At 40.0% G+C, this 16,745-nt stretch overlaps 1 protein-coding gene across 2 annotated transcripts in view; it reads left to right on the top strand.

Annotated features, from left to right (window-relative positions):
* The first annotated feature begins 7,176 nt into the window (after nucleotides 1-7,176).
* The window catches only part of LOC113917404 (adhesion G protein-coupled receptor E2-like), a 42,291-nt gene continuing 32,722 nt past the window's right edge, over nucleotides 7,177-16,745 (top strand). The window contains exons 1-3 of one of the 2 annotated variants that reach the window (XM_027585171.2): nucleotides 7,177-7,393; nucleotides 9,391-9,444; nucleotides 16,595-16,744. In XM_027585171.2, the coding sequence (XP_027440972.1) occupies nucleotides 7,366-7,393; nucleotides 9,391-9,444; nucleotides 16,595-16,744 (232 nt within the window). In that variant the 5' untranslated portion in view covers nucleotides 7,177-7,365. The remainder of the gene's footprint in view (nucleotides 7,394-9,390; nucleotides 9,445-16,594; nucleotide 16,745) is intronic. The other variant, XM_027585170.2, reaches the window with a different exon arrangement.

Here is a 16,745-nt window from a genome sequence, read left to right as displayed (position 1 = left end):
ATGAAATAAAAATATTTTTCCATATGATTTTGAGATGCTCATGGGTTTCTGAGATCAGAACCTTCTCCCTGCTGCAATAGTCCTTCTAAGTAATGTGTCTCTTTATTCAAGCCCAGATTTAAATTTATTTGACATAAAATACAGGGATTTGCCTCATAACAGCTATAAAAACCAAACCATGACATTTCTTAATGTGCGTTTTCTATGAATAGAAAATGAGTCAATGAAATCAAATAAAGGATACATCATGTATAGCAATGCAATGATTCATAAAAATGACATTTCAAAACAGTGTGTGAAACATTACATGTGAAGTCAAGGAAGTCACAGATTTTTCTCAACAAATGGTGTCAGGACAACAGGCTATTCATTTAGGACAAATTATTTACTGGACAAATTCCAGGTATACTAAAATCTACCAAAATTATTAGAACATTAGAAAACCAAGGGCAAGGTCCTAGGCAAGATTAAAGAAGAATTCATATAGTCAATAATTGAAAACGTGGACCAAAATGAAATTGTAAGTTTATGGTGGTGACACCACACTCAATTTCATCTTTATTACAACTGTAATAGGATTGATATTTACCCTGTTTTTTATCAGTGTGAGTGTGGATATGCAGAATCATCAAGTGACATGGGTTTTCCAAGATGCCCCTGCCCATGGTGGCCCAAAATGGTACAATGAACAGGGTGTGCAAGTCATCCAGGACCCAGTACAGAGGGTGACTATTTGACTGGTGCATCCTCAGTGTCTGTCCCGCCTGCCAACTTGTTTAGAGAGTCCCATCCCTGGGGGCAGTCATGAACTAGGCCAGTCTATTAGTGGTCAAATTCCAGTTTGGAAGGGGCAGCTGGATTGTATCTGGTTAATAATGCATGTGCTCTTCGGGTTCCTGGGGTTCCTGTTAAGGATGAGACAAGGGTTGAATCAAGAGGGACTATGACTAGTGACTACAGGCACTTGGCTGGCTCAATCGGTCAAGCATGTGACACTTGATCTTGGGGTGGTCACTTCAAGCACCACATTGGGTATAGAGGTTACTTTAAAAATACATTTTTTAAAGAGGAGTGCAAGAACAAATTTTGTGAAAATATCAATGCTATCTACAGCAATCTACACATTTAATGCAATCCCTATCAAAATACCATCAAGTTTTTTCAAAGAAATGCAACAGATAATCCTAAAATTTGTATGGAACCAGAAAAGAACCCGAATAGCCAGAGGAATGTTGAAAAAGAAAAACATCACAATTCCAGACTTCAAGCTCTATTACAAAGCTGTCATCATCAAGACAGTATGGTACTGGCACAAAAACAGAAACATAGATCAATGGAACAGAATCGAGAGCCCAGAAATGGACCCTCAACTCTATGGTCAACTTCGACAAAGCAGGAAAGAATGTCTAATGGAAAAAAGACAGTCTCTTCAACAAATTGTATTGGGAAAATTGGACAGCCACATGCAGAAGAATGAAACTGGACCATTTCCTTACACCACACACAAAAATAGACTCAAAACCGTTGAAAGACCTAAATGTGAGACAGGAGTCCATCAAAATCCTAAAGGAGAACACAGGAGCAACCTCTTCAACCTCAGCTGCAGCAACTTCTTCCTAGAAACATCGCCAAAGGCAAGGGAAGCCAGGGCAAAAATGAACTATTGGGACTTCATCAAGATAAAAGGCTTTTGCACAGCAAAGGAAACAGTCAACAAAACCAAAAGACAACCTACAGAATGGGAGAAGATATTTGCAAATGACATATCAGATAAAGGGTTAGTATCCAGAATCTGTAAAGAACTTATCAAACTCAACACCCAAAGAACAAATAATCCAATCAAGAAATGGGCAGAAGACATGAACAGACATTTTTCCAAAGAAGACATCCAAATGGCCAATAGACACATGAAAAAGTGCTCAACATCGCTTGGCTAAAGGGAAATCCAAATGAAAACCTCAATGAGATACCACCTCACACCAGTCAGAATGGCTAAAATTAACAAGTCAGGAATCGAAGATGTTGGTGGGGATGCAGAGAAAGGGGAACCCTCCTACACTGTTGGTGGGAATGCAAGCTGGTGCAACCCCTCTGGAAAACAGTATGGAGGTTCCTCAAAAAGTTGAAAATAGAGCTACCGTATGACCCAGCAATTGCACTACTGGGTATTTACCCCAAAGATACAAATGTAGTTATCTGAAGGGGTACGTGCACCCCAATGTTTATAGCAGCAATGTCCACAATAGCCAAACTATGGAAAGAGCCAAGATGTCCATCGACAGATAAATGGATAAAGAAGATGTGGTATATATATATATATATATATATATATATACAATGGAATATTATGCAGCCATCAAAAAAATGAAATCTTGCCATTTGCAATGACGTGGATGGAACTAGAGGGTATTATGCTAAGTGAAATAAGTCAATCAGAGAAAGACATGTATCATATGACCTCACTGATATGAGGAATTCTTAATCTCAGGAAACAAACTGAGGGTTGCTGGAGTGGTGGGGGGTGGGAGGGACGGGGTGGCAGGGTGATGGACATTGGGGAGGGTGTGGGCTATGGTGAGTGCTGTGAATTGTGTAAGACTGTTGAATCACAGACCTGTACCTCTGAAACAAATAATACATTATATGTTAAAAAAAAAAAAGATAGTAGGAAGGGAAAAATGAAGGGGGGGCAATCGGAGGGGGAGACGAACCATGAGAGACTATGGACTCTGAGAAACAAACTGAGGGTTCTAGAGGGGAGGGGGTGGGGGGATGGGTTAGCCTGGTGATGGGTATTAAAGAGGGCACGTATTGAATGGAGCACTGGGTGTTATGCACAAACAATGAATCATGGAGCACTACATCAAAAATTAATGATGTAATATATGGTGATTAACATAACATAATAAAATAAAATTTATAAAAAAGAGGAATACAACTATGATTTGTGAGCATATTTTAATTAAAAGTTTGCACTTGAATGGGGAGAAACTTGGCCTTATTTCCTCTGTTAAACCTCATTTGGTGCTGTTGGATTTGTTGTTCTTTATTTTTTTATCCCTGTGAAAATGGATGCTCTTGCTCTAAGATAATATTTATCTGTTGACTTTTCAAACCAGGAAGTTTCAGTATTCCCTTATTGACCAGAATAAACTTAGAGGCCTAAAATTATTGGTAGTGTCCCTTCCAATTTATTTTTTTTAAGATTTTATTTATTTATTTGAGAGAGAAAGAATGAGAGAGAGAGAGCACGAGAGGGAGGAGGGTCAGAGGGAGAAGCAGGCTCCCCGCCGAGCAGGGAGCCCAATGTGGGACTCAATCCCGAGACTCCGGGATCGTGACCTGAGCCGAAGGCAGTCGCTTAACCAACTGAGCCACCCAGGCGCGCCGGTAGTTCCTTTCCAATTTAGCTGCCCCTCAAATTCAAGTGAATATTTTCTCTTCTTCCTTTACTCTTCTCCAAAAATAAAGCAGGTGACAAAGTTTCCAGGGGGGGGAAATGTTTATGTTGACAAAAGACACCATATTCAGAGTCTGAATGCATGTGATACAATAAAAAATTTTGCATTGTTTAACAAAAGATATCTAGCTATAGATACATACATACACACATATGTATTCCTAATGCCTTAAAGTCAGTAAGAAAAATATGGTGAATAAAATAAAGTGTGCAAAAGATAGGAGTATATAATTCACAGAGACCACCATGAAAATACAAAGACATATGAAAACTGCAACAACACTGTTAATGAGATACTAATTCATATATTAAGATAAGTCATTTACCCATCAAACTGGGGGGGAGATGAAAACATTTGATAATGTATAATTTTAAGATTCCAAGACATCTGTAAACCCTAAGCCTCCTAAGAGTTAAATAGAAACTTAGAATTGTAAAGTTGGAATGTCCCTTACAGATCATCTAGACTGGCTGTGTCATCCTATCAATAAAAAAAAACCTGTTCATCCTTCAGAGAGACTGGCTTATATTCTTGAAGTCTTTGATATTTTTCCTGTCCACGAATATATAATGAACATGTCTTCCTGACAATTTTAAGTTCCTGTGTCTTTCTTCTATCAATTTCCTTCTAAACGAGATAAATGATTAACCAGAGTCTAAGGGTCACTTAAGCCACAGATCAACACAATTTCTCATGTTAAAAATGAAAAGCAAACAAAAAAATGATATGATAGCAGTAGTGTTGATTGCATGTGGAAAATTGATCCTCTCCTATGGCACCTGGGTAATTTGATACAGTCTCATTACATAGAAGAGTTGCAGAATTTATTACAACATAAAATATATATGTTCTGTAACCCAGTATATAAACCACCTAGTCTAAGGAAATTTAAAAATGTTTTCCTTATGGCATTTTTGAGACATTCACTGCAGCACTATTGTAGCAATGGGAAACAGGAGGCCATATAAATGTGCATTTAAAAGGAGAAAAGCAAAATATATTTTGTAATCTACATATATACAACAGCAGCCAAAAAGGAAGATGTGGATCTATATACAGTGACATGCAAAACCTCTCCAAACATTTTTGATTAAAGAATAAGTTGAAAACAAAGTACATAGTAGGAAAAACTTTATTTTAAAAACAACCACAGCTGAATTATATATAAGCATTTTATACAAAACAAAAACACCACTCTAAAAGATAGAGGGAAGGAAGATACAACAGGGACCTTGGGACCCAAAACACTATGCAGTGGCGAGGCCCATGAGCTTTTGCTTTGCCTCATCTATCCCAGGCTTGGAATTAAAGAGGCTGGCAGCCCAGAAATGCCAACAGGTGCAGACAACAAAAAATGTCCCCAAGAAAAGGCAGTTCTCCCTATCCAAAGGACCAGGAAAGGGAGCGCCTGGCACAACAGAAAATATTTCAGCAGTAACTGCCCTATTCCAACCAAATAGCAGAGAAAAACTGTCCCCACACTTATTTTCATTGGCAAAGGTCAAGTCTGGAAGCCCAGACCTCTACCCTTGCCCAGCTGTGATGAAGCATTCCCTCCCACTCGCTGGGGTTCTGACTGAGAAGGAGCTGGGACTTTCATCGTGTCAGTAGAGGCCCTGTGAGGAGCAGTAACAAGGCATCCCTTCAATCCCAGGTCAGGTACCCCTCCCACACAGGAGTGTCAGTGGGCCCAAGAGGAAAATCTGCATTCCCACCCTCACTTGCCAGCAACAACATGGCCACTCCTCCCCCCACTCAGCATGATGTCAGAAGAGTCTGCCAAAACATAAGATCCAAATAAAATCCAGTTTCAAAACACAATACCATAAAGACCAAGGATACAATTTAAAAAATCATTGTCATACCAAGAACCAGGAAAACCTCAACTTGAGATGACACAAATGTTAAATTATGACAAATATTTTACAGCAACCACCATTAAAAAAATGTTCTAGAGACCGTGGACTCTGAGAAACAAACTGAGGGTTCTAGAGGGGAGGGGGTGGGGGGATGGGTTAGCCTGGTGATGGGTATTAAAGAGGGCATGTATTGAATGGAACACTGGGTGTTATACGCAAACAATGAATCATGGAACACTACATCAAAAAAAATAAGTTAAAAAAATGTTCTAATGAAGAATTACAAGCACACTTTTCTGAAACAAATGAATAAATAGAAAGTCTTAGCAAAGAAACAGAGAACTTTGATAAGAAACGGATGATTACAAAGACCTAATGGAAATTCTAGACCTGAGAAAATACAAAAAGTGAAAACTCTACTGGATGGGCTTAGTAGCAGAATGGGGACAAAAGAAGGAAAAAAATCAGTGAACCTGAAGACAAAACAGTATAATTTACGCAATCTGAATAAGACAAACAAAATAAACTACAAAAAAAAATTATCAGCATCTCAGGGACCTATGGGACTATAAAAAATATCTAATATTTCTGCAACTGAATTCCATGAGAAACTCTTAACTCTAAGAAACAAACTGAGGGTTGCTGGAGGGGAGCTAGGTGGGGGGATGGGGTAACTGCGTGATGAGCACTGCATATTATATGCAGCTGATAAGTTATTGAACTCTACATCTGAAACTAATGATGTACTATATGTTGGCTAATTGAATTTAAATTTAAAAAAATGAATTCCAGAGGGAGATAGAGAATATGGAACTGAAAAACTATTCAGAGGGAAAAAAATGGTTAAAATTTCTCAAATTTCCAAAAGACAAAGACATACAGATTCAAGAAGCTGAGGAAACTCCAAACAGAATCAACTTAAGCAAATTAGGGCCAAGATACATCACAATCAAACTTTTGATATCTAAAGACAAAGAAAAAAATCTTGAAAGCAATGAGAGATTATGATACCTCATCCCTAAGGGAACAAATGTTTCAGATATCAGCTCATTTCTCATCAGAAATCATGGATGCCAGTGGAATGGAGCACAACATTTTTCATGGTGTGGATGAATGGATAAAGAAAATGTGGTGTCTATATATATAATGGAATTTTATATATATATGAATATTATTCAGCCAGTTACAAAATAAATAAGTCATGGGGCTATAAAGGACAGCATGGTAACTACAATTAATAATATATTGCATATTTGAAAGTTGCTAACAGATTAGATCTTAAAAGTTCTCATCAACACACACACAAAATTTGCAACTATGTATGGTAACGGATGTCAAGTAGATTTATTGTGGTGATTATTTCGCAATATATACAAATATAAAATCATTATGTTATATACCTAAAACTAATATAATGCTGTATGGCATTTATACCTCAATAAAATTGTCTTTTAGGGGCGCCTGTGTGACTCAGTCATTTAAGTGTCCAACTCTTGATTTCTGCTCAGGCTATGATCTTGGGGTTTTGGAATCCAAGCACTGAGTGTTATACACAACTAATATATCATTGAACACTACATCAAAAATTAATGATGTGCTATATGTTGGCTAATTGAATTTAAATTAAATAAATAAATAAAATCTTTTTAAAAAATTGTCTTTTAACAGATACTAAATAGTTAATTCTGTTGACTTTGATCCGAGGTCTTCATGAGATAGAAAAACCAGCAGAGTAATTCTTCATGTTGGGAAGTTCTTATAATACACAGGATCACATCTTCCTGTACCACAAAGATTTAAAAACCGCCTTCAAGGAGGCTTTCAGTACAAACACCAGTAATGCTATGCAAATACTTAAAAAATAGAAGTGGAGTTTGTGAGAAGTTAATCACAAGACAGATTATCTGGAAAGAAAGGAACCAAACCAGTGGTTTCCTGTGGCAGTTCCTCTGAAGCCCAAGTCAGATTTAAAACAGTAAGTCTTTGTAACACACACAGACCAAGACCAGACGTCCTCGGTGCCTGGGCTCACGGGTGCCTGCATCATGAGAAACAGAAATCTACTGCTGCCAGGTAGGTAGAATTTAACAATAATGACAGATAACTAAAGCTATCTGGGAACTCTCTATCCAGTTAGAAAATATTCTATGTTCTTGATAATCTGTTTTGTTTTCCCACTTTTTCTATAAAGGACAAAGGGAATAGATTTTAAGAAGGATGTTGGCTCATTTATATTAAGTCTCAAAGGAGAAAATCAGTAAAACTTACTCCTGGAGCCAATCCAACAGAGATTTCTCATTTTACCACCTATATTGGTCCAGTTTCTCCAGAGAAACAGAACCAGTATAATGTGTGTGTGTGTGTGTGTGTGTGTGTGTGTGTGTGTGTGTGTGTGTGTGTCTGTCTGTCTGTCTGTCTGTCTGTGTGTATGAGAGAGAGAGGGTGAGGGAGAGAGAGAAAGAGAGAGATTCATTTATTTTAAGGAATTGGTTCATGAGATTGTGGAGGTTGGAAAATTGATATTCTGCCGGGCAGGCCAGCAGGCTGACTTGATGTTACATCTCAAGTCTGAAGTCATTCTGAAAGCAGAATTCCTTCCTCCTCAGAGGAGGTCAGTCTTTTCTCCCAAGGTCTTCAACTGATTAGATGAGGCCCACCCACATTAGGGAGGGTAATCTGCTTTACTCAGAGTCTACTGATTTAATTGTTAATCTCATCTAAAAAGCACCTGCACAGCAATATCTAGATTAGTGTTTGACCAAATATCTGGGTGCTGTGGCCCAGCCAAATTGATACATGAAATTAACCCTCATACCACCTATACTATTTTTTTCACAAGGGAACATAACCAAATTCTCTGAAAACTCTAATGAAGCTAAGAAGAACATCATCCTTTAGTTCATAGGCTTTGTGTGGGTCATGGAATGGTTGACAGGGCAATAACAGTGCATAATAGCAGGGACAGCTTAATGCTGATTAGTCTTTCTTTCCCTCAATGCTTAGGATAATACCTGTTAGATAACAAGTTAAGTGTTTCAGTTGTCCTCATTGGTTGTAATTTTTTCCCCTGGTTTTTGTGAAAATAGTCACATTTCTTATCATCTGATGTGCAGAACATGATTATTTTTATTGCTGGGCACATTTTAGGAAAATCCTATAAAGATACTGAGATATGGAAAGATTTTCATAAGCTTCATTGCCTCCCATGAATGGAATGACAGACTCTAACAGGTGGCCAGGTGATTGCCTGTAGGGTAGATTCCTTCACACCTGCAGTGGTTTTCATACAAGTAACCCTGCTCAGTGACCCATCACTCAGGACCAGACTGGGAGATAAAGGGAAATCCTATGTCCTCAGTGCACTGTAGGATGGCCAGGAGCTCACTTGGAAGGAACCATAGAAGCCATGGGCACTGCATCTGGAGAGGCCACTTAACAAGGAGATGGTGGCTCAAATTGCCAATGCCATAGTTCACAGCCCTCACCTGTCATCAGCTCCCAATCTGGTGATTCCTAGGCTTCCTGCCCAGCCAATACCACTGTGAGCTGGGACTCAGACTTGGGGCTCGCTGACTCCCAAATCCATGCTCTTCTTGTGTGCCCCAAAACATGTGGGTTAAACAAGGGGGGAGTGATCCTGGAAAAGTAATCCTCAAGGTAGATTTCTGTCATTGCCAGAGAACAAAGGACCTGGCTGTGGACAGAGCACACACTCATCTGTGGACTTTGTGCTTCAAGATTTACCCCCTCCATCGGGAGAGGCTGGAATTTCTAAGTTGTGTCCCTGACATCAGTTGTCTGTGTATATTCTGTCCCCTTACCTGTAACACTGAGGCTCCATGAGGGTGGTGTCCGTTAGTGACTAACTTCTCAGGGAGTCCAGGAAGAGGGAGAAAATAGGACTGGTCCTCAATTCTACATAAAGTACAAGAGTCTTGTGGATGCTGCTGGAAAGCTGTGGGCTGCAGGGTCAGAACCACCTCCCCAGGAGGCAATGACCATGCCACCAGGAATTGAAACTGGAGCTCCACTCTCCTCTCTTTGTTCTCTCACTGTTTTTTCTGCCCCAGGACTCTTGATGCTGCTGCTGTTGACATTGGGAGCTGCAGCCCAGAACAGTAGAGGTAAGTCTGCCCAGACTTAGTGACATAAGCTAAGGAGAGCATGCTAGGGTCTGGGTTCTGCACCAAGGGGGGAAAGGAGGCTTATTCTCCAAGTGAAGCTCCAAGATAGTCTTCTGGAGATAAGAGAAACTGTTTCTTCCTCCATAAATGTCCAGTCTTCTGTCCTTTCCTCTTCTGATGGCAGCCATCCATTCCCTACCCTCCCCTGCTCTACTCATGGACTCTTAGCTGGCAGCTGGCTTCATCCATTCCTTGAAACTGCTGGCTATGGTCTCCATCCCCGCTGCTGGTTCCCCCACACCTGTCCTCACTGGTGCCCTCTGAACTCTCCATGGGTCAATGCCATCATGTGTCACTGTTCTCCAGGATTCAGTTCTTTGGGGAGATTTTTACCAGTCCCTTGGAGAATTGTGATGGTACAGGGGCGTGGGGTGGTGGAGAGGCATGGAGATGTGGCGGGAGAGAGGAAGGGGGCCCTCAGTCTTGAGAGCAGCATGCAGCACTTCATCAAGGAAAGGAGAGAGGTGACAGGACAGAGGGAGTACGAGGGAAATGAACAATCAGGTTTTCATGATCAGTAAGTAGAGTGTTGAGAGCTTACACAGCAGACTGGGCTACATGGGTTCAAAGTCCAGCTCACCGCTAATTACATCTGACATGTAGGAAATTATTTCTCCTCTCTATGCCTCAGTTTGCTTGTCTGTAAATTGGGGACAATCATTGTACCTACCCCCCATGGGTGGAGTGAGATTTAAAATTCACGTGTGTGAAGAACAGGTAAGGGCTAGTACAGAGCAGACTGTCAAACACAAGCTATTATCATGGTCACTACTGTTATTACTGTGATGATTCTCATAGCACAAGGAAAGGGGAGAGTAATGGAAGCAACAGGAGGGAAGAAACACCCAGAACCTAGAAGTTCAGCCCCCCCCACCTGGCATGAGCTCACCAGGAACTCCTGCCCCCTCAGGGTCATAGTTTCCCAATTTAAATTTCCTTCAAGTGTGCACAAATTTCTCTTTTTCCCACATATTCACCAACAGTTGTTATTTCTTGTCTTTTTTATAACAGCCATTCTAACAGGTGTGAGATGATACCTCATTGTGGTTTTGATTTTCATTTCCCTGATGATTACTGGTGTTGAGTACATTTTCATGTACCTCTTGGCCATTTGGATGTCTTCTTTGGAAAAATGTATATTCAGATCCTCTACCCATCTTTAAATTTATTAGTAATAATCTTTAGAGGGTTTTTCTTTTTGCTATTGAGTTGTATGAATTCTTTATATATTTTGGAAGTTAATTCTTCATGAGTTAATATGGTTTGCAAATATTTTCTCCCAAATTGTAGTTTGCCTTTTCATTTTGTTGATGCTTTCCCTTGCTGTACAGAAGTTTTTAGTTTGCTATGACCCCACTTATCTATTTTTGCTTTTGTTGCCTTTGCTTTTGGTGTCAAGTCCAAAAAATCATTGCCTACACCAATGTCAAAAAGCTCTCTCCCTGTTTTCTTCTATGAATTTTGTGATTTTGGGGTAGCATCATTTTTTAAATTTTCAAATTTAAGCTCAAAGAGATTGAGTGATTTATCCAAAGTCTTACAACTAATAAAGTGGTAGAAGCATGTCCAGGTATAAAACTAGGGGGTTTTTAAGTATTGGTGAGGATGTAGAGAAAAAGGAACCCTCATGCACTGTTAGTGGGAATGTAAATTGGTACCACCACTGTGGAAAACAGTATGGAGTTTCCTCAAAAGATTAAAAATAGAAGTACTATATGATCCAGCAATTTCACTACTGGGTTTTACCCAAAGAACACAAAAATACTAATTCAAAAAGATATATGCACCCCTAACTTTTATTGCAGCATTATTTACAATGCCCAAGATATGGAAGCAACTCAAGTGTTCATCCATAGATGAAATGATAAATAAGATATGGCATCCATCTGCAATGGAATATTACTCACCCATTAAAAAAAGATCTTGCCATCTGCAACAACATGAATGGACCTAGAAGGCTTAACGTCAAGTGCAATAAGTCAGTCTGAGAAAGACAAATACCATATGATTTCACATATATGTGGAATCTAAAATATAAAACAAAACCAGACTCTAAATACAGAGAGCAAACTGATGGTTGCCAGAGGGAAGGTGGCGGGGGGATGGGCAAAATAGATAAAGGGGATTAGGAGGTACAAACTTCCGGCTACAAAATAAATAAGTCACAGAGATGAGAAGCACAGCATGGGGAATATAAATAATACTGTAATAATATTGTTTAGTGACAATTGATGTCTACAGTCATCATGGCGAGCACTGAGTAACGTTTAGAACTGTTAAATCATTATGTTATACATCTGAAACTAATATAACACTGCATGTTAACTATACTCCAATGAAAATATATTTTAAAAAAGAAAGAAAACATTTCTAAAGTCTTTTATATTTGAGTATATTTGACACACAATGTTACATTGGTTTCAGATATACAACATAATGATTAGACAAAATTTATACATTATGCTATGTTCACCACAAGTGTAGCTACCGTCTGTCCCCATAAATCAACACATTGCTGTTACAATAGTATTGACTATATTCCTTATGGTGTGCCTTTTCTTCCCATGACTTATTCATTCCATAATTGATAGCCTGTATTTCCCACTCCCCTTGACCCAATCCCCAGCCCCCCTCTCCTCTGGCAACCATCAGTTTGTTCTCTGTACTTATAGGTCTGATTCTGCTTTTTGTTTGTTTGTTTTATTCATTTGCAGTTTTTTTAGATTTCATTTATGAGTAATATCATATGGTATTTGTCTTTCTCAATCTTATTTCACTCAACATAATAACCTCTAGGTCCATCCATAGTGTCTCAAATGGCACAATCTCATCCTTTTTATGGCTCTGTAATATTCCATTGTGCATATACCACGTCTCCCTTATCCACTCATCTGTTTATGAACACTCAATTTGCTTCCATATCTTGGCTATTGTAAATAATGCTGCAATAAAAAAACAATAAAAAAACCACTTTGTAAGATAAAGAGCACTATGCACAAATAAGATAGTATTGTTTCGTACTATTTAAATCATTTATTTTGGTGTACTATACAGTGGCTAACTGAACATAATAAAAAAAGAAAATTCATTTCAAAGATGATTATTATTATGTATTAAATTTACTGTTGAAGATTAAAAATATAATTTAGGCCATAAATAAATTTAACCAAAAAAATCATTTATTTTGCCCCTGAAATAATTTTTTGAGTATACAAAAACAAACTTTCAGAGCACCTGGGTGGCTCAGTCAGTTGAGCATCTGACTCTCGATTTCAGCTCAGGTCATGATCTCAGGGTCCTAAGATAGAGGCCCAAGTCAGGTTCCCTGCTCATCAGGAGTCAGCTTGTCTCCCCCTCCTTTTGCCCCTCCCTCTGCTCTCTCTCTCTCTCTCTCAAATAAAATCATCTGAAAAAAAACTTTCACAATCCAAGATTAAGTTATACTACATATCTGCTTAAGAAATTATACAAAATTAGAAGTGTATTTTTAAAATCCTGTTATATATGAATATCTTTTCAAAACATTTAAATAAAGGTAACATAATTTTAACCTAAAAAAATAAGTCAATCAGAGAAACACAATTATCATATGGTTTCACTCATATGTGGAACATAAGGAATAGTGTAGAGGATAATAGGGAAAGGGAGAGAAAATTGAATGGGAAGAAATCATTGAGGGAGACAAACCATATGCGACTCTTGACTCCAGGAAACAAACAGGGTTGTCGAAAGGGAGGTGGGTGGGGGGATGGGGTAACTGGGTGATGGAAATTAAAGAGGGCATGTGATATGATAAATAAATATGATGAAATATTTATTTATCATATATGATGATATAATGATGAAATAACCTTAACTTTAAAACAACACAGTTGTTAAACTATGCTGAAAAAGAGAGGAAGGAAGGAAAGAAGGAAGGAAGGAAGGAAGGAAGGAAGGAAGGAAGGAAGGAAGAAGAGAGAAGAAAGAAAGAAAGAAAAAGAAAAAGAAAGAGAAGAAAGAAAGAAAGAAAGAAAGAAAGAAAGAAAGAAAGAAAGAAAGAAAGAAAGAAAGAAAGAAAGAAAGAAAGAAAGAAAGAAAGAAAGAAAGAAAGAAAAAAATTTCAATCTCATAGAGAAAATCAACTATTTTTCTCAAATCAGAGAAACAAAAATTGGGGCACCTGGGTGGCTCAGTCAGTTGAACATCTGCCTTCAGATCAGGTCATGATCCCAAGGTCCTGGGATTGAGCACGGCATCGGGCTCCCTGCTCAGCGGGGAGCCTGCTTCTCCTTCTCCCTCTCCCTCTGCCTGCTGCCCACCCCCCAGGGGTATTTAAAAATCTTTAAAAAAACAAAAACAAAAATTGTTTTTCCTTTAAGATGAAAATAAATACAACTTGAATAAAGGAAGCTGGAACTAAAGTTTGCTTTAAAAAACATTTTATAATGACACTGAAGAAGTTTTTTTTATCTTTTTTTAGGTTATGTTAATCACCATACATCATTAGTTTTTGATGTAGTGTTCCATGATTCATTGTTTGCGTATAACACCCAGTGCTCCATTCAATACGTGCCCTCTTTAATACCCATCACCAGGCTAACCCATCCCCCCACCCCCCTGCCCTCTAGAACCCTCAGTTTGTTTCTCAGAGTCCATAGTCTCTCATGGTTCGTCTCCCCCTCCGGTTGCCCCCTCCTTCATTTTTCCTTACCTACTATCTTCTTTTTTTTTTTTTAACATATAATGTATTATTTGTTTCAGAGGTATAGGTCTCTGATTCAACAGTCTTACACACTTCACAGCGCTAACCATAGCACATACCCTCCCCAATGTCTATCACCCAGCCACCCCATCCCTCCCACCCCCCACCATTCCAGCAACCCTCAGTTTGTTTCCTGAGATGAAGAATTCCTCATATCAGTGAGATCATATGGTACTTGTCTTTCTCTGATTGACTTACTTCGCTCAGCATAATACCCTCCAGTTCCATCCACGTCATTGCACATGGCAAGATTTCATTCCTTTTGATGGCTGCATAATATTCCTCTATGTATATATATACATCTTCTTTATCCATTCATCTGTTGATGGACATCTTGGCTCTTTCCATAGTTTGGCTATTGTGGACAAGAGGTTTTTAATTCAACAAAATAGGATCATAAAAGGAAATTCTAATACTTAAAAATGGTTAAGATGGAAAATTTTGTTGTGTGCCTTTTACCACAATAAGAAAATAGGGAAAAGTGGGAAAATATAGTTTTTACACCAAGAAATACTTTCATGTACTCAAAATAGTCTTAGATGCATATATATTGGTAAGTAAAGGAAAAATTCCTTATATGTTTAAAAAGAAAAAAATACTTTAAAATTTACCAGTAGTGGGGCACCTGGGTGGCTCAGTCATTAAGCGTCTGTCTTCAGCTCAGGTCCTGGGATAGAGCCCCGCATCGGGCCCCCTGCTCAGTGGGGAGTCTGCTTCTCCCTCTCCCACTCCCCCTCCTTGTGCTCTCTCTCTCTCTCTCTCGCTGTGTCTCTCTCTGTCAAATAAATAAATAAAATCTTTTCAAAAAAATTTACCAGTAGTCTGTGTAGTGGACTTATGGGTGATTTTCTATGTTTTCATTTTTTTATATTTTCTTTGTCCTTCTAAGTAGCTCTGTATCATTTAATATTTGAGGAAAAGTAAACCTACCACAGAAGAAAAAGTGGTGTTCTGACTCCTGCCCAGCCCCTCCATGCCAGAGAGGTATCCCTAGCAGATCCCCCTGCATTTGTGTATCTGTTTCATGGAGACTCGTGGCTGGGTGAGCATGGCAAGGAGCCCTGCTGATGGTGTGCCTGGATCCCAGCTCCTTCCTGGGAGCACACCTGTCAGGTTGAGGATTTCTCATCATCATGTCTTCCCCTCCCACATGCCTCATTCCCACATGTCTCTCACTCGACTCCACCCACCCATCAACCTTGAAGGCAGGTGTCCAACCATTGCCACCCTCTGAGAAGAGAGGAGGACAGTCCCATTACCCAGATGGGGGTGAACACAAATGTGTCAGGTGTGCGTCTTCCCACATCCTGTCATGTCCTGGTGCTGACACCCACAGCATGGGCCTGAGGCCTTAGAAGCGATGTCCACAAGTTCAGGTAGGAAACTGTGCTCTGGGGGACCCAGTTGCTTGCCCTGACTCAGCAGGATGTCATGAGTCCTTTTAAGCTCTAAAAGTCTTTGGTCCCCTGATTAGCATGTACAGGAGAAAACATTCTTCCCTACATTTTGATGCATTCTTGTCTTGCTGGCTCTTATTAAACTGTTATTTTTAGCTGGTGATGTGTAGCCCCTGCTTTATGGGTCCCTGAGTTACTCAAAGGGACCTGGTTCATGGGACTCTTTCCTCTCAGGTTTAGGAACAGGAGGCCAGGAAGCCACCCTGCAATGACTCGGCTATTAGCAGCTTCCTGTTGCTTCTTCATTTCCCATCTATTATGGGCTCTAATTAAAGGGAATTCCTCCAGAGACATCCTGGGGAATCTGGAAAAGGACTGACATTGGGATTTGAGGGAGTGCTTGATAAAGATTGTGAGGTGTACTTGGACCACTCTGAGAAAAGTGGGTGGAAACCATCAGTGGGTGGGGGCCTGACCATCTGCTTCCATCCTCAGGGGTGAATGATGAGTGTCACCCTGGATAGCCCCTAGGCCATGACTCCCTCCACTGCCTCAGCATTGAGGGTGGCCTTCCATGCCCTGACTAGAACCCACCCCAGGTCTCCAATGGTGCCAAAACACCACAGGGGGGTGGTCTGGAGCCTGACTTAGTGCCTCTGTTTTTTTCACAAGACCTGCAGAAAGGGGTGCAGATCTCCTTCCTGCCCCCGTCATGGCACAGCAGAGGGTCTGAATCTAGGTGCCCTCAGGCCCAACCAGAGAGCAGAGATGAGCAGAACAGTGAGCAGGCATTCAGAGCAGCTGGCTCCAGCTCAGACCTGCCCTAGGTGTGCCACCTGGGACATGCATCCGTCCAGCCTTCACTGTGGGGTCAGGTGGCAGACCAGGGCCTCTGACCTGGGGGAACTTACTCCTTTGGGAAGTGATCCTTTATCTTTCTGTATTCCAGACACCAACATGTGTGAACAACCTTTGAGAAGGTCCTGTGCAGCCTATGCTGACTGCCAGGGCATGGATGGCAGGTACTGCATGTGTGGCCCGGGACAGGAGCTCATTTCTGAGACAGCATTCAGGAATGAGAGTGAGAATATGTGTCAAGG

Source organism: Zalophus californianus, chromosome 1 (genome assembly GCF_009762305.2).
Source record: "Zalophus californianus isolate mZalCal1 chromosome 1, mZalCal1.pri.v2, whole genome shotgun sequence".
Lineage (NCBI taxonomy): Eukaryota > Metazoa > Chordata > Mammalia > Carnivora > Otariidae > Zalophus > Zalophus californianus.
The sequence above is the reverse complement of the archived record's forward strand: the minus strand, read 5'-3'. Positions and strand labels throughout refer to the sequence as shown.